Raw genomic sequence first — 22,250 nt, 5'->3', positions numbered from 1 at the left:
ATGAGTCAATGAATGTGAATGAGACAGTTTTTCCTAGGAATTTGATTGTGAAGGGGGGGGGGGGAGATAAAGGATGAGAGCTTGAGGAGATAGGGACAAGTGAGAATATTTTTAAAATGGAGAGACCTAGACATATTTGTAAACAGCAGGGAAAGAGCTGGTGTATAAGGAGAGACTGAACATTAGGGAGGCAAGGAGAATGACTTAAAGCAATTTCCTGAAGGAGGTAAGAAGGAATGGGATAAAGAGTTCAGATAAGGAGCCAGATAACACTTTTGATCGACTAATTAACAATTAGTCAGTCAACAAACATGTATTAAGTACCTACTATATGCCAGACACATACTAGGGGCAAAACACAGTCCTTGCTCTCAAAGAGCACATAGTCTAATGGAGGAGATAACAAGTAAACAAATATATCCAGACACAAGTTACAAATGGGATAATTAGGAAATAATTGAGAGAAAAGTAGAACTAGAACTAGAAAAAGAAGGCTATTCTGTAGAATATGGGGCCAGGAGAGAGAGTAAGTAGAAAAGAGCATAGCATTCCAGGCATGAGGGTATAACTGGAGAAAATGGCTTAAACTTTGAGTTGAAGTATATTGTTCATCAGAGAGCAAAAAGACCAATTTCACTGGATTGAAAAGTACATGATGGAGAGTAGGGTATACAAAGACTGGGAAAGGTTAGATAGAGAATGAAGGGTAGGCTATGAAGAGCTTTGAATACCAAGGGAAACATTTTGTATTTGATCCAAGAGGTGATAAGGAGTGACAGGAGTTTATTGAGCAGAAAGCATGACATGGTTGGATCTACACTTGAGCATTTTAACATTTAATTTGTTTTCCAATTATATACAATAGTAATGTGTACCATCATTTTTTGCAAGGCTCTGAATTTTACAATTCCCCCCCCCCTTCCCTCCCCACCCCCCCCACAGAAGGCTGTCTGACAGTCTCTACATTGTTTCCATGCCATATTGATGTAAATTGAATGTTATAAGAGTAAACATAAGAATAAACATAAACCCCCTCCCCCCCAGAAGATGAGAAGCCTCAAGAAGAGAGAGAGAGAGAGAGAGAGGAGAGAGAGAGAGAGAGAGAGAGAGAGAGAGAGAGAGAGAGAATTGTTCTTCAGTCTGTGTTCAGATTTCAATTGCTCTGTCTCTGGGGTGAGTTGCTTTCTTTATCATAAGTCCACCAGAGAAGTTGCTTCAATATTTTTCCCCTCAGTTGCTATTGCTAGCTGTATTTCCCTCCACTCTATTTCTCCCCACTCTCATTTATTCTATTCTCTCTCTCTTTTCATCCTGGTTCTGTCCAAAAGTATATTGCATCTGAGTACCCTTTCCATCGATCTCCCCTCTCTTCTATCACCTATTCCCCCCCTTCCCTCCCCCATTTCCCCTCATCCCATCCCTTTCCTCCCATCCTTCTCCAGGGCAAGACAGATTTCCCCACCCTATTAAATGTGTATGTCATTTCCTCCCTGAGCCATTTCCGATGAGAATGAAGGCTCATTCATTCCCCCTTTCCTTCCCTCCTCCCCTCCATTGAAAAAGATTTTTTTTTTGACTCTTATGTGAAATCTCTCAGCTTCTTCTTCATCTCCTTTTCCTTCCTTCCAGTACTTTCCCCCATCGCCCTTTCACTCCATCCCTTTACCACATCATACCATTATATTCCACTCCTTCCTATGTCCTGTCTATATGTGCTCCTTCTAGCCACTCTTATAAATGAGAAAGTTCATATGAGTTATCAATATCTTCTTCCTGTGCAAGAATACAAACAGTTCAACATCATCAAGTTCCTCATAGTTAGTTCCTCTGTTCCATTCCCTCTATGGTTCACCAGAGTTCTGTACTTGGAGATCAAACTTTCTCTTCAGCTCTGGTCATCTCAATAGGAAAGTTTGAAAGTCCCATTTCATTGAAAGTCCATCTTTTCCCCTGAAAGAGGATGTTCAGTTTTGCTGGGTAATTGATTCTCGGTTGTAAACCAAGATCTTTTGCCTTCTGGGAATATCATATTCCAATCCCTACAAGCCCTTAATGTAGATGCTGCCAAATCTTGTGTAATCCTGACTGTGGAGCCTTCCTTGGTAGTTGAATTGTTTATTTTTCTGGTAGCTTTTAGAATTTTCTTTTTGATTTGGGAGTTTTGGAATTTGGCTATAATATTCCTGGAAGTTTTTCTTTTGGTATCTCTTTCAGAGGGCAACCAGTGAATTCTCTAAATTTCCAGCTTCTAGGATTCAGGGCAATTTTGTGGTACTATTTCTTGAAAAATGAAGTTTAGGCTCTTCTGGTCATGACTTTCAGATAGCCCAATAATTTTTAAATTATTTCTTCTGGATCTGTTTTTGTGGTTGGCTGTTTTTCCAATGAGATGTTTCACATTTTCTTCTAATTTTGGGGGTTTTTTGGAAGAGTTTTATTTCTTCCTGCTTTCTTGCAAAGTCATCAGCTTCCTTTAGTTCTATTTTGCATTTGAAGGAGTTATTTTCTTCAGAGAGCTTTTTTTTAATCCCTTTCCAGCTGACCAGTTCTGCTTTTTAAGGCATTCTTCTCCTCATTTGCCTTTTGTTTTGCTTTTTCCATTAGGCCTAAACTGGTTTTTAACATATTATTTTCTTCAGTATTTTTTTTTATATCTTTCACCAAACTTTTGATTTGGTTTTCATGATTTTTTTGCCCAACACTCTCATTTCTCCACCCAGTTTTTCCTCCATCTCCCTTAATTGCTTTTCAAAGTCTTTTTTTGAGCTCATCCATAGTCTGAGCCCATTTTCTATTTCTCTTGGAGGTTTTGGATAAGGAAGCTTTGATTTTTTTCATCATCTGAATATGTCTTTCATCTTCCATGGGACTGAAGTAATTTTCTATGCTCAGATTCTTCTTTTTCTGTTATTTACTCATTTCCTCAGCCCAAGGCAGCACTTCCAAGGCTTTGAGGTTGTTTTTTTTGGGGGGACACCCCACTGGGACCTTTATTCCTCCAAGGTCTTATGCTCTCTTGCCTGTGCTTTGATATGTAGATGGCCACAGCACTACCCTCTGCCCTGGGGCTATGAGGAGAGCTCCAGCTTGGTTATTTAGTATGGAAGCCCAAACTGCAATGCATGAGTGTAGGCAAACAGCAGAGTCCTACTCCAGGGAGTGCAGAGAAATCTCTGCAGACTTCATTTACCATCTTTGGGGGTGCAGGCTGTATTCTCCCTATTCTTGCTGCAGATTCTACTGCCATGCTCCTCACTCCACACTCACCCAGGTACAGCAGAGTTCTCTCCCCACCCCTTCAAGCTCTTGCTGGTGATTTCTGGGCTGCCCTGGGCTTGGCTGGGCTGGGCTGGGCTGGGCTGTGCAGCAGCTTTTTTCCAACCCCTGGTCTTGGTGAAACATACCTTTCCCACAGAACTTCTAAGTTATCTTGGACTGGGAAAATGTATCACTCAGTCTTTCTGTGGGCTAGAGCCATCTTTTGTTTGTTTGGTGGGGGCTTGGGGGGGTGGTCAGAGTTCTCAGGAAATGCTGCCTTCATGCTGCCATCTTGGCTCTGCCTCGATCTACACTTTAGGAAAGCCACTTTGGTAGCTAAATGGAGGATATATCCACGAGGAGAAAAGTAAGGCAAGCTGACCCACTAACAGGCATGAGATGACAAGGATCTGCACCAAAGTGGTGGCCACATCAGAGGAGAGAAGGGGGCATATTCAAGACATGTCACAAAGTGAAATCAACAAATAGTGTCAACAGAATTAGTATGGAAGTAAGAGAATGATGAATCTAGGATGATACCTAGACTGAGAGCTTTGGGGAACTAGGAGGATGGTGTTGCTCTCTATATAGAAAGTAGGAAGTAGGAAGGATTTGGGGGGAAAGATAGTGAGTTTGGTTTTAGACATGTTGAATTTAAGATGTCTACTGTACATGTAGTTAAAGGCAACTTGAGATGTGAGATTAATGATCAGCAGAGGTGTTCAGGCAGGATAGAACCTATGAGAATCATCAGTCTAGAGACTGTAATTAAACTCATGGGAGTTGATAATATCACCAAGTGAAGTAGTATGAAAAGAGAAAAGAAAACCCAGGATACAACCTTATGTAACATCTACAGTTAGAGGTTGTGATCTAGATAAGAATCCAACAAATTGAAATGGAGCAATCTGATAAACAAGAAGAGAACCAAGAGAAAGTGGTGGTCCAAAAACCTATGAGGATTTTGAAAAGGTTATTGGATTTGACAATTGAGATTATTAATAACTTTGGAAAGATGAGTTTTGGTGGAATGATATGGCAGAAAGCCAAATTGTAAGGCATTTAAAAGAGAGTAAAAGTCAGATACTGAACTCATAAAAAGAAAAAGGAAGAATCAACTGGGAGGGAACTGCTATGAAGATTTGCAAAAGGTGGTATACATCATAATATAGTGCTAGAATTTTAAAAATTCATAAAAGTCAATCAAGGAACTTTTGTGATACAGAAAAGGGATTTTAAAAATATTTTATGTCCCCACTCCAGCACCTTCCATAGCACCTTTCACACTGTAAACAGTTGAAAAAAATTGTTTATTGAATTGAATTTTATACCAAATTGGAAATGGCAATGGAAAGTTTCATGAAGCTACTTTGATGCCAGACCTTGAAGTATGAGAAGAAATCAGGGGAAAAGAGGTCTGTTATAGGGAGAAGAAAGGAAGAAAAATCCATTTAAACAGGGAAAAAAGTTTAGGGGTGGGATTGAGAATGGAAAAAGTTTTGTGAAATGTTAAGTAGTTTAAGCTAGAACATAGAGTACATAGGTGCAACTAGGTGGCACGACAGATAAGGGCTCTGAACTTGGAATCAGGAAGACCCAACTTCCTACATTCAAATCTAATTTCAGATACTAAATGTATGACCCTGGGCAAGTCATATAACCCTTTTTGCCTCAGTTTCCTCATCAGTAAAGTGAACTGAAGAAGGAAATGGCAAGCCACTTCAGTACCTTTGCCAAGAAAACCCCCAAAAATTGAGTCACAAAAAAGTCAAACATTCCATAAAAACAATTGAACAACAAGAGTTATGGGAGAGTAATGGGAATTAAGGTTGGAGTGGCTGAAATGATTAGTATCAGCATAAAATGTGAAGCTAATGAAGGAGGCTCCTTCCTTATACATTGTTGGAAATCTACTTGTCAATGATTGGAAGTCTATTATTCCATTATTGAAAGTCTTCAAGGAGAAACTAAATAATCCAGTACAGAATTTTCTTGTACTGAAATTAAGGTTTGATTAGGTCCCTTATATCTCTGAGATTCAATGATTTGATCAGTAAGCTATTCCCAAATGACAATAAAAAGTGAGATGTATAGAATATACTGGAAAGGTTCTGACGATTGCCATTTTGCATTGATTCTTGTAAGTTTTTATTCAGTATGTTACCATTTTTTAAAATATTTTAGTTTTTAAAAAAATTTTATGCCCACTGCTTTTACTTTACAATCTTTTCTAGGTATACCATCTCACCATCACCACCACTACAGATTTTAAGTCTCAGAACCTGGATTCAAATCTAGGACTTCCAACTCCATGGGCATCTAGGTAGCAGAGTAAATAGAGTTCAGGCTTCCTGAGTTCAAATCTGGCTTCAGATATTTAGTTGTATAACTCTAGTCAGGTCACTTAATCTTGTTTGTCTAGTTTCTTTATCTGAAAAATAAACTGAGAAGGAAATGGCACCCACTCTAGTATCTTTGCCTAGAAAACCCCAAATGGGTCATAAAGATTTGGACATGACTGAAACAAAAACAATAATAGCACTTCCAACTCCTAATCTGGTGCTTTTTCCATTATACTACAGGTGTTAGGGAGGAGAATGGTAGACATTATGGGGGGAATGGTAAAAATCCTTCATTGGGACAATTAGCCATACTCTCAGAGCTGTGACTCCACACCAGTGCTGCAATGTCTATTATTTTTTTTTTTTTAGTCAAGATGGTCTGCTTTATCACCAAGGATGCATGAGTGTGGATTATGACAAAGTCTATATGGTCAAACTCAGCTCTTCTTTTTCTGTCTTTTCTCTCCTAGACCAAAACCCTGATGATTACCTGCCTCCCCAAGGACATTTCAGAACCTGATATCATCAAAAAACATTTTCAGTGAGTGGAAAGGGTTAGTGGTATAGTAGAAAAGACCACTGACTTTTGAATCAGAAAGACCTGGGTTCAAGTTCTGCCTTTGACACCAACTGGGTGACCTTGGGCAAATCATTTCCCCCCCTCTTTGGGCCTCAATTTCCTTATATGTAAAATGAAAGAGTTGGACTAGATGGCCTCTGATGTTGCTTCTAATTCTAAATTTGTGGTCCTACTTATGACTAGAAGGGCTGTGGGTATCCTCTACCTCTATAATCCCTGCCCTCATTTCTGAGAGATCATTTCTCCTTGATCAGAAGTTGCCTAGGAGAAGCTTATAGGCCAGGAGGCAGAGGAGTCTGGCAAATTAAATGGATATTTTTCCTTTTCTTCACTGCACTAACAGGTACCCAAGGTTGTTCCCTTACTCACATAGAACTTTTTGAAAAGGCATACTCCCTCTCCTCTTCTATTTTGAAATGTAGGCCTAGGCAAGTCAAGGTGGCTACCATAATTTAGGATATTATGAATGAATGAATATTCTCATTAAGTGGTTTTTCACTAACAAAATGGGCTACACTGCACAAAAAATAGAAGCACAATATCTGACCCTTGGAGAAAGCAAAGCATGATGGTCTATATAAAAGTCAAACCCATAACTTTGACTTCATTTAGTGACATATTCTTTCCAGCTGGATAAAGTTATAAAGGATTAGGAGAAGAAAGATGACCTCTTTCTATGGTTAGTAGATTCAGAATAGCTCAATTCCAAGGAACAGATGCTCACTGTATGGTATAGCTGATAAAGCATTGATTTTGTATTTAGAAGACTTACTAGCTGAGTGATCCTAGGAAAGTCACATAACCCTCTTGGGCTTTAGGAGTTAGTCAAACTAACTGGCCTCTAAGGTTCCTTCCAGTTCTAAATCTATAATCCTCTGCTCTTGTAGTCCTATAGATTCAAGGTTAAGGCTGGGAGAAGCTGTGTATTTATTCTTTAGGATCACTGACCCAGATGCAGGTTCTTGACTTGAGCCAAGATTCAACAAAAGCAAGACAGCCAGACAGCAAAAGCTCCATTTTTCCCTGGAAATTCAGTTCTATGTATGCATCTATGTCTGTCCTGCAGTGAGGCCTATCCCAACTGTAAAGTGACCCAAGTCCACTTCTGCTATGATCTGAGAAAACTGATAGAACTGAGTAACCAAAGGTGAGCCTACAGTTGGCATGTTCATTTTCATGAATTTGGGGAGGTTAGCAGATATCATTGGGATCCAAGAAAACCAAGTTATTGCCCTAACTAACCCCTGATATCCTTTTCTTTCTTCCTGCCCCAACAGACACCATGCAATGAAAGGCCGAATGTATTATACTTCAAATGCTCAGTCAAGTGAAAAATCAATGATCCGAGTGCACCCATGCTCCCAAATCTGCTTCTGTCAATTCTGCAAATGCTTCAAGGAGGTAGCAGGGAGGGGATTGTATCCCCATACAACTTAAGATTTCAGGGTACCTGCTGAGCATGGGGGGAAGCAGGTGTTGTGTTCTGGCTTCTGGTTTCCATCTAATATTCTAAGTGGACCCTTCATCCTCACCATGGCGTCCACATAAAATCCCACCAGCACTCTGCTTGTTGCTCCCTTTCCTTGAACCTACGGCTAAAATACAGTTACATAACCAACTTTGGTATTCTGTCCCCAATAAGTATGACAATCCCTTCTTCAATTTTTCCTTCATTGTAAAGGACACAAAATATTCAGAGGATTGCAACTCTAGAAGCCATCTAGTAACCTAAATTGCCAAGCTTCAGGAGCCATGGAACTCTTTAAAAGAAAATAGCATTCGATCTGGTTTGAAATTGGCATTTGGTGACTTTTCCATGACAAACTTCCCATGAATGTGGGGCTCCTTACCCTATCCCAAGTGCTTTCCAAGCTTTTCATCTTCCATCCCCAAATTGTTGATTTTCTACCCCATAACCCAGGTGGATGCTGAGCAATATTACAGTGAGCTGGAGGAGAAGTTGACTGACGAGTTCAATGAAGAACGGAGCAAACTTCATCAGAAGCGTTTGGATTCAGCTTTTGTCACCTTTCAAGATGAAAAGATGACATCTGTGTGAGTGCCCCAGAAAACTTTGAATACTACTTGGCCTCTCAGTCAATTAGTGAGTCAGTCAGCAAGCCAACAAGCATTTTTAAGGATGTTAGTGATAGGTGCTGAATTAAGCCTTCCTTCTTCAAAGAAAGGCAGAATAAACACTTCCAACAGCAAAGGCAGCAATCCAAGCCCTATCTACAGTCAAGCTATTTAGAGAATAGACTGAAAGTCATCTCAGAGAGAAGGCATTGGCAATGGGAGAGTCATAGAGCTTGGAAGCAAAAAAAAAAGTGAAATACCAGGAATAGAAGCCTGGAAACAGAGGTGCATGATGGAGCAAGTGTTGATATATGAGGAAGCAAGTAGACCAGTGTTGCTGGAGTATTCCCCCCCAACATACTTTCACCTTTCTTGTTGCTTCCACTCTAGTCAAGACCCTTCCCATGGGAAATGAATTGTAATTCCATAATGAACAGTCTGCAAGTTCTGGATTTTCTCCTTCTTCCCCCCCCCATTAGACATGTGGGAGGTCAGTGTGATTGCATATCCAGACAGCATTCAAATCACCTCTTTCCCATTCTCACTATCATTTATTGAAAAGTTAATATTCCCTAAATGAAGCTTTACTCTACATTCAAAGCCCCAAGATAGCTTAACTTTTCAGAAATCAAAACCACACACAAAAACTTCTCCCTAAAAGTAATTAGCGGGGGCAGCTAGGTGGTGTAGTGTATAAAGCACCGGCCTTGGAGTCAGGAGTACCTAGGTTCAAATCCAGTCTCAGACACTTAATAATTACCTAGCTGTGTGGCTTTGGGCAAGCTGCTTAACCCCATTTGCCTTGCAAAAAAAAAAAACTAAAAAAAAGTAATTAGCAAAAAACAGCCAAAAAAACTAATTTCTATCAATGAAAATCTTTAGGTAGTTAACGACATGAATCTCTAACATATATTAATATAGGGGTGGCTAGGTGGCACAGTGGATAGAGCACCAGCCCTGGAGTCAGGAGTATGTAAGTTCAAATCCGGCCTCAGACAATAATTACCTAGCTGTGTGGCCTTGGGCAAGCCACTTAACTCCATTGCCTTGCAAAAACCTAAAAAAAAAAAACCCCATATATTCATATAAATCAATACAAAGATCTTTTTAAGCCAATCTAATTAGTATCTTTATGCTTTTGCTTTTTAATTTTTAGGGTTTTTTTGTTTTGGGGGGGAGGGTTGGCAAGACAATGGGGTTAAGTAACTTGCCCAAGGTTGTACAATTAGGTAATTAAGTATCTGAGGTTGGATTTGAACTCAGGTCCATCCTGACTCCAGGGCTGGTACTCTATCTATTGTCCTATCTACCTGCCCCCTCTTTATGTTTTTTTTCATGTGTATTCATTGAATTCTGGTGAGGATTTTTAACTGAACTTTCTACTTTTTCTTGAGAGATGTAATCCATTCTTTGTAACTACTGGAAGAGGAAAAATATGCCTTAAATTTCAGAAATTAAAATAGACAATTCACGATACATTTGAAAATACAAAAAAAAGAAATTTATCACTAAACAATTTGTTAATCTGAGTAACTTCAGCGGAGAAATTTATCTTTAAAAAATGAGAAAAGGTGATAAGATAGATAACCTGTCTAGTTCTAAAATATTACAATTGACTTTAGTTCAACACAACAGAATATTCTACAACAGTTGCTGTTCTTGCTAAGCACACATTCTAATTAGTGTTACATTTCAGTTACAATTTGATTTTTTATTTATATGTGCTAAATATTGTGTGAAGTCAAATAGGTTCATTGGTCACAGCTTTCTATAATGAGGTACCTACAAGTATCCAAAATAAAATTCAATTTGACTTTTTTTCAAGAACCCAAATGAATATTTAAATCAGTCTTATAGAATGAAAGACAGAAATGTAGAGGGAGAAAGATCAATGAAGGTAGTAAATCCTAATAATAGAAGGTTCAAATGAAATACTTTTTTTGTATTTTAATGCTCAGAGACCAGAAGAAAAAAAGCTTCTTAGGACAAGCAAGAGGGATTTCAGTGTAAGGAACTAGAAAAAAGCAATTTTATGAAACTGAATTTAAAGGCAAACTTATTCCACTATATTTAACATCAATATGTGTTTATTGAATAATTGAATTAATGAATGAAAAAGCATTTAAGTACTTACCATGTTATGTGACACAGTCCCTGCTCTCAAAGAGCTAACACTCTAAATGGAGAAAAGGATGCATAAAATAAAAAAAGAGTTCAACTGCAGGGCAGAGGTTAAAGCCTTTATCAGGTAAGATAATATCTCACTTACACTCTTAATAATTACAGCCAATATCCCCTTAGTGCTTGAAGGTTTGTACAGCACTTTACATGTCTTCTCATTTGATCCTCCCAAATAACCCTGTGACATAGGTGCTATTATCTATCTCATTATACAGAAAAGGAAACCAAGACTGGTTGGAGATTATCACTTAACAGCATCATACAACTAGTAAAAGCTGAGAGATTATTTCAAGTTCTTAGAAGTAAAATTAGAATTCAGGTATTCCTGATTCCAAAGGTAGTACTCTATCAAAGGATGCTGCCTGGCTGCCCATGTGTTCATTATTTTGTTACAAGAGCTGCATGTTCAATAGGAGTTTTGTCATTTTGAAGTCTATCTCTTATTGTCTCATTAAATAAGCATTATGCCCATTCCTCCTTGTTGTTCTTTAACAACAAAAAAGACAAGCAAATCTATGTTAGGTTCTCCTGAGTTTTCTTTCAACAAGAGCAAATGGCCAAAGATCCCTTGAGCCACTGGACACTGACACCAACACACACACACACACACACACACACACACACACACACACACACACACACACACAGACAAACCCCTACCTCAATTTCATATCGTCACTCTCTTTTCCCATTGAGTTTCTAATCACAGTATTGTCTTCTTATCTTGAAGGCACCTTAGAAGTTATCTACTATAACTTTCTTATGTTATAATTATCACCTTCCCCTACTTTATCTGCAGCAGAATGGTGTGTCCACTTGAAGGCATAACTAATCAAATGCAAAATACTGAATTTGTACCAAGCAAGCAGACTGTGAATGGGGAGAAGCACAAGGAACCCTGATTGCTCAATGTCCTGCCTATGGTAGAACAAAAAAGGAAGCCTGAATTTTAATACTGTTTCTACCATCAGCATACTTTTGGTCTTGCACAACTTTCTTAGGCTTTCAGTTTGCCCATCTGACAAATAATAATCCTAGCCATGCCTCTGCCTTAGAATTGTTCTGACAATCAGATGAGGTAATGAATCTAAAAGGCTTTAAGATAAAAGATAAAAGAAAACCCTACTCAAATGATGTAGTGGCAGATGTTTTGGACTAGAAAGCAGGAGATTTGGATTTTAGTCTCAGCTCTCTATCTCTAGCTTGGGCATAGATAATTTTTAAAGTTCCTTTCAACTTTTAAAAAAAATTATATTCTTTCCTAACCCAAGACCCAAAGTATCTGCCACTACCCTATTTGATTAGGATTTTGTTTTGGTTCCTGATTACTTTCACTTGTGATACCACCAGCAGAGTAAGCAACAAATAATTACAGATAGGGGCAGCTGGGTGGTGCAGTGGATAGCAATAACCCAAGAGTCAGGAGGACCTGAGTTCAAATTCAGTCTCAGACACTTGATATTTAATAACTGGGTGACTTTGGGCAAACCATTGCTCTACACACACAAAAATAATAGTAACAATAATCACAGATGTTGGAAAGTTGGTGTAATTATATAATACAGTCTATATGATTGGAAGACCCACCCTCCCAAACCCATAATATTCCCTATATAACTACTATGGCCCTTATTTGAAGGTTTCTATACACACACACACACACACACACACACACACACACACACACACACACACACAATTTCTCCAAGTTTCTCTAGTTCCTTCAACCAGTCTTTATATAAAGGACATTTTATGGTCCTTCAACATATAGATTGCCCTCCTCTGGAACTTCAATTAAGAAACATTAATGAAGCACTTAATACCTGTGCCAGGAACTGCCCCTGCACTTGAAAATTAGAATTCCCCTGCATTCTAATGAGAAAAGACAAGAAATCAAAGGAAATGGAAAAGTTAAAAGGAGACAAAACAACAAAGAGACCAGGTTCAGGAGGGAGGAGTGCAGACTGGCTAGTAATAAGGCATGGAGGGCTTAGATATCTGCCTTAAATAGAAGTTCTGTGAGTAGCTAGCCCATCAGAGAGAGATAGGTTGTAGGGTTGTGAGTACCAGAACTAAATACATTTCTCCAGATGAGGGCTGACAAAGGCAGAGTAGAAAGAGATTATTCTCCTTATTTCAGGAAATTATGCATTTTTAATAAAATCCATGATCATGTTAGTGTTTGTTTTATTTTGTTTTGGTTTGGGGAGTGAAGCTGGGGTAATCACATCATATATCTGACTCATTTGCTTTTGTAGTTCACTATGACCCTCATACATATGGCTTTCTAGCCATGCTTCCCTCTTAAACAGTAAGGTTTAAAACTTTACATTTATTTCCCACAAGTGGCCCAGGGGATAGTTTGTGGGACTTGTCAGGAAATATTGAGTTCAAATCTAACCTTAGACACTTAATATCTCTGTGCCTCACTTTCCTCATCTAAAAACTAAAGTTAATAATAGCACCTACTTCCCAAGGTGGTTATGAGAATTAAATTGAGGGTTTGTGAAGTTATTTTCAAAATGTAAAGCATTATGTAAATGCTAGTCATTATTGTTCATTATTATTATTATTACTCTTTATTATTAAATTTAGCCTAGTGTGATCATCAAGATATTATTAGTTCTAAACTTAATCTGTGTGTTAACTATCCTTCCCACTTCTGGGTTACCTACAAATTTAATGAAAAATCATTCATTTTAAATTGTTAATTTAAAAAAACCACTAATTTAAAAAAATTCAACAGAGACAGCAATCCTGGAGTCAGGAGGACCTGATTTCAAATCTGACCTCAGTTGGGTGAGTCACTCTACCCTAATTGCCTCCAAAATAATAAATAAGAAATTAAACAATAAATTCCTGGGACTCTCTACTAGAAGACCTCCTGCCACAATGGCATTGACTCATTAAGGACTACTGTTTAAATTCAACCATCAACCGGATGCATTCATCTAATTGTATTATCATCTATTCTACATATGAATTCTCCTTGAGAATAGTATCACTTTATCAAAAAGCTTGCCCAATTCTAGGTAAACTAAATCTATAGCATTTCCTTTATCTTCTAATTTAATATCCATGTCAAAAAAAAAAAAAGGAAATTAGAATGGTCTGGCATGACCTATTTCTGTTGACACTATGCTTGCTTTTTTTTTTTTAGATTTTTCAAGGCAATGGGGCTAAATGGCTTGCCCAAGGCCACATGGCTAGGTAGTTATTAAGTGTCTGAGGCCACATTTGAACTCAGGTCCTCCTGACTCCAAGGCCAGTGCTCTATGCACCACCTAGCTGCCCCTATGCTTGCTTTTTATAATCACTGTTTTCTTTTCTAGAAATGGTTCATTAACCATTTCTTTAATAATCCACTCTGGAATTTTCCCAGGAATTGAAGTCAAACTCCTCAATCTATAATTCATTCTCTTCCCCCTTCTCCCACTTTTTTTTTAAAAAATCTGGACATTTGGCTTTCTTGAATCTTCCATTTCCTATGATCTTTTCAAAATTATTCACAGTGGCTCACCTATCCCACCTGCTAGTTGTTTCATTACCAAATGATATTATTCATCATCTCCTTCCATGAGTTAGTCATTTTTATTCTGTCATTTCCAGTACAAAGATCTTTGTCAATGGTAGAGGAAAAAGAAACAGAATAAGAAATGAGCAACTATACTTTCTCTTTTTTATCCATCCTTGGCAAAGCTCCTGCCCATTCTTTGATCTCCCTTCCCCCCCCCAAAAAAAAGAATGATCTTTTTATCATCCTTAGCTTCACCAAGCAACCTCAGCTCTTTCCAAGCTTTTATCTCTGATTTTATTTTTTACAATATCATGCAACCTCTATTTGGTCCTGCTTCCATCATCTATATGTTTCTTTAAAAAAAAATCTAAGCTAGTGAGTTCGCTGCATAGCCACATTGGTCTATTCAGATAACTCCCATTTTGAAATGTTACCTTGTGTTCTGTGCACATTTCATTCTTGAATATATCTCATTCCTCTTGAGCTAACTTGCCCAGTAGAATTTAGTCCATGGAATCCTCCCTACTCTTCCTCTGAATCCTTTGGACTCTGGTTTCCCAAAATCTAGAGTGCTTGTTAGATTGGGCCCAGATTTTCCTTTCCTTTTTGATCATAAAGACTAGAAGGGGGTGGTCACTTTCCTCAGTTTCCTTACATTATTTCTAACCTAATAATCAGCTCCTCTCTATTAGTAATAATCAGACTCCAAAGTCAGATTTCCCCTTGTTTCTTCACCCTTTTGAAGGATGAAATGACCATTGAGTCAATGACTTATTAGTTGTTCTTCCTTTTTCTGAGAGAGAGAGGGAACATGAGATGGAGGGATGGAGAAGGAGCTTTAGCAAATGTCTGAATACCTGAATCTTCCTTCAGTTGCATATTTGTTCACTGGTTACTGGTCGTGCTTCTTTGCAAGGCTTTTGGTGTTTATCAAACTTAATCCACTTCCTTTTTCTGTTCTGATGGTCTGTAGTATATTCCTAATGGCAAAATCATTCCTATTTCTCCCTCCATTGTCAAATATTCTCTATAATGCTTCCTCACATAAGTATTATCTTCTTAATATATAATGTTCCATTCACTCATCTTCTATTGTTTTATCCTTAATAAGATATACCTACCCAAAGTTATATTCTAGAAATAGATTTTATCCCACCAAGTCTCAGTTATACAGTGAAGTCTATTTCCCCCCTTTATATTAAGAACCCCATTCTTGCTTATTATTTGAAGTATTTGAGAAGAGATATTTGAGGATAGGGGTCCTACTGGCCCGTTCTTCCCTGTAGTTATTTTGTAATATCTAACATCAGAGTTATAGATAGGTTTCTCCTCTGCCATCCTTTTTTAATTTTAAAGCCCCTTTGGTTACACTTGAGGATACTCAATACATACATTCTGGCTCAACAGTTTTAGATGAACTTCATCTCTGACTGAGAATATAGCATTTTTCTCTATTTTAAGCTGTGATTAGAAGTTCAAATCCCAGTCTCTGTCACCATCCTCTTAAGCTGTCCATTTTGCAGGCCAGTCTTTCTCTGTTAGATTCTTTACCTTTATTAGTTCATTGTGAAGAAAAACATAACTGATGTTTTCTTTTTTTCAGTTTCTTACTCAAAATAACTATAATCTTTAGCAACACTTTTCAGGTTCATTCTAGAAATATCACCTATGTCCATATGAATTGCCAGAAGGGAATAGTGGTCATCTCTTTTGATAAATCTTGAAAGGATCCATGTTATATTTTGGATTCATACCCTGTGGAAATCAACAGACTTTTCCATTATGATTTGTAGCACAAATAGTTATCTCAGAACCCCTGAGCAAGGAATTATCAATTTCTATTAGTCCTCTTCACCTGGTTGCTTCTGTCATTCTGTATCTTTTTGGACAAATAGCTGTTTCCTCCACAGAATATAAAACTCCTTTCCTCTTTTTTTAATTTAATATTTTTCTCCACTTACATGTAAAAATAATTTTAATGTTCATATAAATATTTTGAATTACAAATGTTTCCCTCACAGTCTCCCTCCCCTCACATTTAGAAGACAAGCATTTTAATAATAGGTCATACCAGTGCAGTCATACAAAACATATTTCCCTATGAATCTTGCTGTGAAAGAAAATGCAGACCAAAGGGGGGAAAAAAAACAAGAAAAAAAGAAAGTAAAAAAAAGTATGCTTCAATCTACATTAAGACTCCTTAATCCTTTCTCTGGAGATGAAATATATCAAAAGAATTTCAGAACTGCCATGGATCATTGTTTTGATGAAAATATCTAAGTCATCCACTGTTCTTCATTGTGGAATGTTGTAGCTGTGTACAAGGTTCTCTTGGTTCTGCTAACTTTACACACACTGACACACACACACACATATTTATATATGTCCTTTTTTTCTTTTTTAACTCTTTGGGATATAGACATAGTGGTGGTTATTGCTGGATCAAAGGGTGTGCATGGTTTTATACCCTTTGGGTATAGTTCCAAATTGTTCTACAGAATGGTTGAATATTTCCCCCATCCCCTCCAACATTTGTTCATTTCTTTTTCTGTCATATTAACCAATCTGATAAGTGTAAAGTGTTTAGAGCTGTATTAATTTACATTTCTCTAATGATTTAGGGCAGTTTTTTATATAATTATAGTTTTACTTTATCTGAAAGCTGCTGTTCATATCCTTTGATCATTTATCAAATGAGGAATGATTCTTCTTTTTATAAAATTGACTCACTTTGCTATATATTTGATAAAGTAGATCTTTATCAGAGAAACCTACTGTAATGATTTTTTCCACATTTATGATTACTATGTATTTCCCTATATCCTAGTTTCCCCATTTATCCTCCTCTTTCTCTTTCACCCTGTCAATCCTGAAAAGTGTTTTGCTTCTGATTTTTATCTCCCCCAATTCAACCTCCCTTCTATCAAGTCTCCCCCTCCCTTCCCTTCCTATTTTCCTGTAGTATAAGAAAGATTTCTATTCCCAACTAAGTAGGTATATTATTCCCTCTAGCATATTAGGCTACTCCCCTCTTCCCCATCTTCTATTTTAATAGCTCTTTCACACCTCTTTTACATGAGATAATTTACCCCATTCTACCTCTCCCTTCCCATTTTCCCCATGTTTCTCAATATCACTCCTTTATTTTATTTTTTTTTATTTTCCATCAAATTCAATTAACACCCATGTCTTCTGTCTATGTATATTCCTCCTAATTACCTAATAATAAGAACATTTTTTTTAGGAGTTACAAGTATCATTTTCCCCATGGGAATGTTAAAAAGTTTAACCTTGGGGTGGCCAGGTGGCACAGTGGATAAAACACCATCCCTGGAGTCAGGAGTACCTCAGTTCAAATCTGGTCTCAGACACTTAATAATTACCTAGTTGTGTGGTCTTGGGCAAGCCACTTAACCCCATTGCCTTGCAAAAAAAAAAAAAAAGTTTAATCTCATTAAATCCATCATGATTTCTCTTTCCTATTTACCATTTTTATGCTTTTCAAGTCTTGTATTTGAAAATCAAATTTTCTTTTCAGTTCTAGTCTTTTCATTAGGAATGCTTGAAAGTCCCCTATTGAATATCCACTTTTTTCCTCCTGAAGGACCATAATCAGTTTTTCTGAGTAGGTGATTCTTAATTGTAATACAATCTCCTTTGCCCTCCATAATATCATATTTTAAGCCCTCCAATTCTTTAATGTAGGAAACCTGGCATGATCCTGACTGTGGCACCAAGATATTTGAATTATTTCTGGCTGCTCGCAATATTTTCTCCTTGACCTGGGAGCTCTGGAATTTGGCTAGAATATTCCTGTGAATTTTCATTTGGGTTTTTTTTTTTCAGGAGATGGCTGGCAGATTCTTTCAATGTCTATTTTACCTTCTGGTTCTAGAATATGGCAGTTTTCCTTGATAACTTCTTGGAATATTATATCTAGGTGCTTTTGGGGTAGTCCAATAATTTTTTTTGCAAGGCAGTGGGGTTAAGTGACTTGCCCAAGGTCACACAGCTAATATTGAGTTTCTAAGGCAAGGTTTGAATTTAGGGACTGGTACTCTGACCACTGCACCACCTAGCTACCTCCATAATACAATAATTCTTAAATAATCTCTCCTCAATCTATTTTCCAGGTTGTTTTTCCAATAAGATATTCCACATTTTCTTCTATTTTTTCATTCTTTTGATTGTTTTATTGTTTCGTTAGCGTTAGCTTCTACTTGCCCAATTCTAACTTTTAAGGAATTATTTTCTTCAGTGAATTTTTATATCTCTTTTCCCCCCATTGGTCACTTCTGCTTTTTAAGGTGGTCTTCTCTTCAGTGAATTTTTGTTTATCTTTTTCCATTGGGCCAATTTTGCTTTTCAAGACATTATTCTCTTCATTGGATTTTTGCGCCTTTTTTTACCATTTGGCCTATTCTAACTTTTAAAGTTTTTTTGTCTTCAGTATTTTTGTGCCTTCTTTATTAAGCTGTTGACTCTTTTTCATGATCTTCTTGCATCACTCTCATTTTTGTTCCAAATTTTTCTTATACCTCTCATTTGATTTTTAAAAATTCTTTTTGACCTCTTCCATGGCCTGAGACTAATATTTTTCTATGAAGCTTTAGATGTAGCAGTTTTAGTTTTATCTTTGTTTTCTTCTGACTTTGTGTTTTGATCTTCCATAGCATCATAGTATCTTTCTATAGTCAGGATTCTTTTCTGTCATTTGCTCATTGTCCCAGCCTATTTATCAACTTTTTTAACTCTATGCTAAAATGGAAGGGAGCATGGTCTCAAGTTGCAGTTGTTTTCGGAGATAATTCTGAGGACTAGTAGTAAGTCTTTGGTTTTCAGGGTGGTATGTCTAGGGCCTTTTAGCTCTTCTGGGCATCATTGCCCAACAAAAATTTGCCAAGGGCCACAAAGAGAATTTAATGTTTAATATTAAATGTATTAACTATATTAATATTAAATTATATTTTGTTATTAAACCTATTGGATATATTAAGATATACTTCATATTAAATTCAATATGTGGTCCTTGACAAATTTTTGTTGGATAATATGATCCGGAAGAGATAAAGGTTGAAAATCCCTGATGTAGAGAGAAATGTGTTTACTACTCTACTGGCATGAGCTCTGGTGAGTGATCACAACAACTCTTTTCTGTCCTGCAACTGTGTCTTCTCCTCTGTAATCATAAGTTCTAGTGTGCTAGTGCCTGAGACATGAAACTGTGCACCTGTACTGGATTACAACTCTCCAGTGTTTTGAGATGTTATTTAAAGTTGTTTGGACCTCTTCTTTAAGAAGAGCCTAAAAACATGGCATTAGAGGGGAACTGGGGAAACTCACTGATTTGTATTCAAAGTCCAGTCTCATCTAATTAGATATGGTGCTTCTTGTAAATCACTTTGCCTCTCTAGATCTGTTCCTTCATAATTGGAGGAGGAGGAGGAAAATTCAGAAGATGTTATTTCATTAATGTCTAGCCCTAACAAACAGTCAACAAGATTATAATAGTTTGTTATATGTAACAACTTGCAATTCACTCTCGAAGAGATCTTAACAGAATTGACTTCCAGTTTGGACTTATGCCTAAAACTGAATAGTCACGACCTCCTTTAGGATATAAAATTCTGAATCATGGATATATCTAAAAATAATAAAGTTTCTTGACTGATTGGGGAAGGTAATGGGAATAAGAGTCTCAAATCTGATTTCAGCTCTAAATATATTTTCCCTTTCCCTTCTCTGTGTAACTGTCTTCCCCCTCCAATCTCCTGATAAAGTATCATATCCCCTCCACTATTTCATCTTCTTTCTCCCATTGAAACCTCAGTCTTGTTTCTTTTAGGGACATTTCATTCTACCTGACAACCTGGAGTGTGAAGCAGGTATTTTTTATATTTTTTCCAAATAGTAAAAACAATTTTAATCTTAATTTTTTTACAATTTTGAATTTTACTCTTCTTCCCTCCCCCCCATTATTGAGAAGGCAAGAATTTGATAAAAATTATACATGAACAGACAAGCAAAATATATATTAGTCATGTTGTAAAAGAAAACAGATAAAACAAGAGAAATAAAGTAAAGATAACACTATGCTTTGACCTGCATATTCAAATTCTATTAGCTCTTTCTTTGGAGTTGTATAGTATTTTTCATCATAAGTTCTTTAGAATTGCCTTGGATCTCTGTATTGTTGAAAATAACAAAGTAATTGACAGTTGATCACCATATGATATTACTGTTATGTGTATGGTGTTCTCTTGGTTCTGCTTACTTCACTTTACATCAGTTCATGTGAAAGCATACTACTTATGATTTCTTATAACTCAAATGTCAGAACTTGTTCAGTCATTTCCCAATTGATAGCATCCCCTCAATTTCCAATTCTTTGCCACCACTAAAAGAGCTGCTATAAATATTTTTGTACATATAGATCTTTTTTTCCTTTTCTTAAACCTCTTTGGGATGCAAATTTGGTGGTAGTATTGTTGGGTCAAAGGGTATGCCCTTTGGGCATAGTTCCAAATTGTTCTACAGAATGGTTGGATCAGTTCACTATTCCAACAACAGCAAATTAGCATCCCAGTTTTTCCATCATCCCCTCCAACATTTGTTACTTTCCTTTTCTGTAATGTTAGCCAATCTAATAGGTGTGAGGAGGTACCTTAGAGTTGTTTTGATTTGCACTTCTCTAATCAATAGTGCTTTAAAATATCTTTTCACATGACTATAGATAGCTTTGTTTTCTTTATCTAAAAACTGCTTCCTAGTATTCTTTGACCATTTATCAGTTGGGGAGTTTTATATATATATATATATATATACATATATATATATGTATATATACATATATATATGTATATATAGAGAGAGAGAGAAAGAGAGAGAGAGAGAGAGATTTGCAAAATGAGACCTTTATCAGAGAAACTTCCTATAAAAAATATTTCCAAATTCCTATTTTCCTTCTTGGTGGCACAGGCTTTGTTTATGTGGAAATTTTTAAATATAATGTAATCAAAATTATCCATTTTGTTTCCTATAATGCTATCTATTTCTTGTTGGTTATAAATTCTTTGCTTATCCATAAGATCTGACCATCAAATTATTCCATGCTCTCTTAATTTGCTTATGGTATCACCCTTTATGTCAAAATAAAGAATTCATTTTGACCTTTTCTTGGTATATGGTGTGAGGTATTTGTCTATACCTAGTTTCTGCCAAACTGCTTTCCAGTTTTCCTAGCACGTTTTGTCAAATAATGAATTTTTATTATGGAGAGAATGGAGTCAAATTTATAAGAATACAAGTCATTCCTCCATTGATAAATGGTCAAAGAATATAAACAGAAGGTTTCAAACAAAGAAATCAAAATAATCTATAGTCATATAAATAAATGTTTTAAATCCTTCTTGCTTAGAGAAATGCAAATCAAAATAACTCAGAGGTACCACCTCACACCTATCAGATTGGCTAATATGACAATAAAAGAAAATGATAAATGTTGGAGGGGATGTGGGAAAACAGGGACACCAATTCACTATAAGTTGAACTAACCCTTCCAGAATACAATCTGGAATATGCCCAAAACATCATAAAACTGCACATACCCTTTGATTCACCAATACCACTGCTAGGACTGTATTCCAAACAAATAAAAAAAGGGAAAAGAACTTATTTGTACAAAATATTTGCAGCAGATCTTTTAGTGGTGGCAAAGAATTGTAAATTGAAAAGATGCCCACCATTTGGGCAATAGTTGAACAAGTTGTGGTATATGATTATAATGGAAATTATTGTAAGAAATGGCAAATAGGATGATTACAGAAAAGTCTTAACTTAGATGAAGTGATACAAAGTGAAGTGAGCAAAACTGAGAGAACATTATACACAGTACCAATAAAAATGTATGACAAAAACTGTGTTTAACTTAACTATTCTCAGCAATACAATGTTCCAAGACAATCCCAAAGGACTCATGATGAAAAACTGCTATCTGCCTCCAGAGAATAAATCAAATTCAGACTGAAACATATAATTTTTTATTGTTTCTTTTCTTTTTATCTTCTTGTACAAAATAACAAATCTGGAAATGTTTTACATGATTGTATATGTGTAATCTTTATCAAATTGCTTATTATTTCAGAGGACAGGGGAAGGATGAGTGAGAGATAGAATTTGGAACTCAAAAATTAAGAAATAAGTGTTAAAATTGCTTTCACATGTAATTGGGGAGGAATATTTAAAAAAAAAAAAAACAAAGAAAAATAGTTCTTGTCCCAAAAGTGTGTGAGTATCA

The 22,250-nt window shown here is 36.6% G+C and overlaps 1 protein-coding gene across 1 annotated transcript in view; it reads left to right on the top strand.

Annotated features, from left to right (window-relative positions):
* Positions 1-22,250, top strand: part of TMEM63C (transmembrane protein 63C) — a 104,673-nt gene that overhangs the window by 59,186 nt on the left and 23,237 nt on the right. The window contains exons 9-13 of the mRNA XM_074236274.1: positions 616-667; positions 6,071-6,141; positions 7,247-7,327; positions 7,458-7,581; positions 8,102-8,235. Of these exons, the coding sequence (XP_074092375.1) occupies positions 616-667; positions 6,071-6,141; positions 7,247-7,327; positions 7,458-7,581; positions 8,102-8,235 (462 nt within the window). The remainder of the gene's footprint in view (positions 1-615; positions 668-6,070; positions 6,142-7,246; positions 7,328-7,457; positions 7,582-8,101; positions 8,236-22,250) is intronic.

The sequence above is a fragment of the Macrotis lagotis genome, chromosome 4 (genome assembly GCF_037893015.1).
Source record: "Macrotis lagotis isolate mMagLag1 chromosome 4, bilby.v1.9.chrom.fasta, whole genome shotgun sequence".
Classification (NCBI taxonomy): Eukaryota; Metazoa; Chordata; class Mammalia; order Peramelemorphia; family Peramelidae; genus Macrotis; species Macrotis lagotis.
The sequence above is the reverse complement of the archived record's forward strand: the minus strand, read 5'-3'. Positions and strand labels throughout refer to the sequence as shown.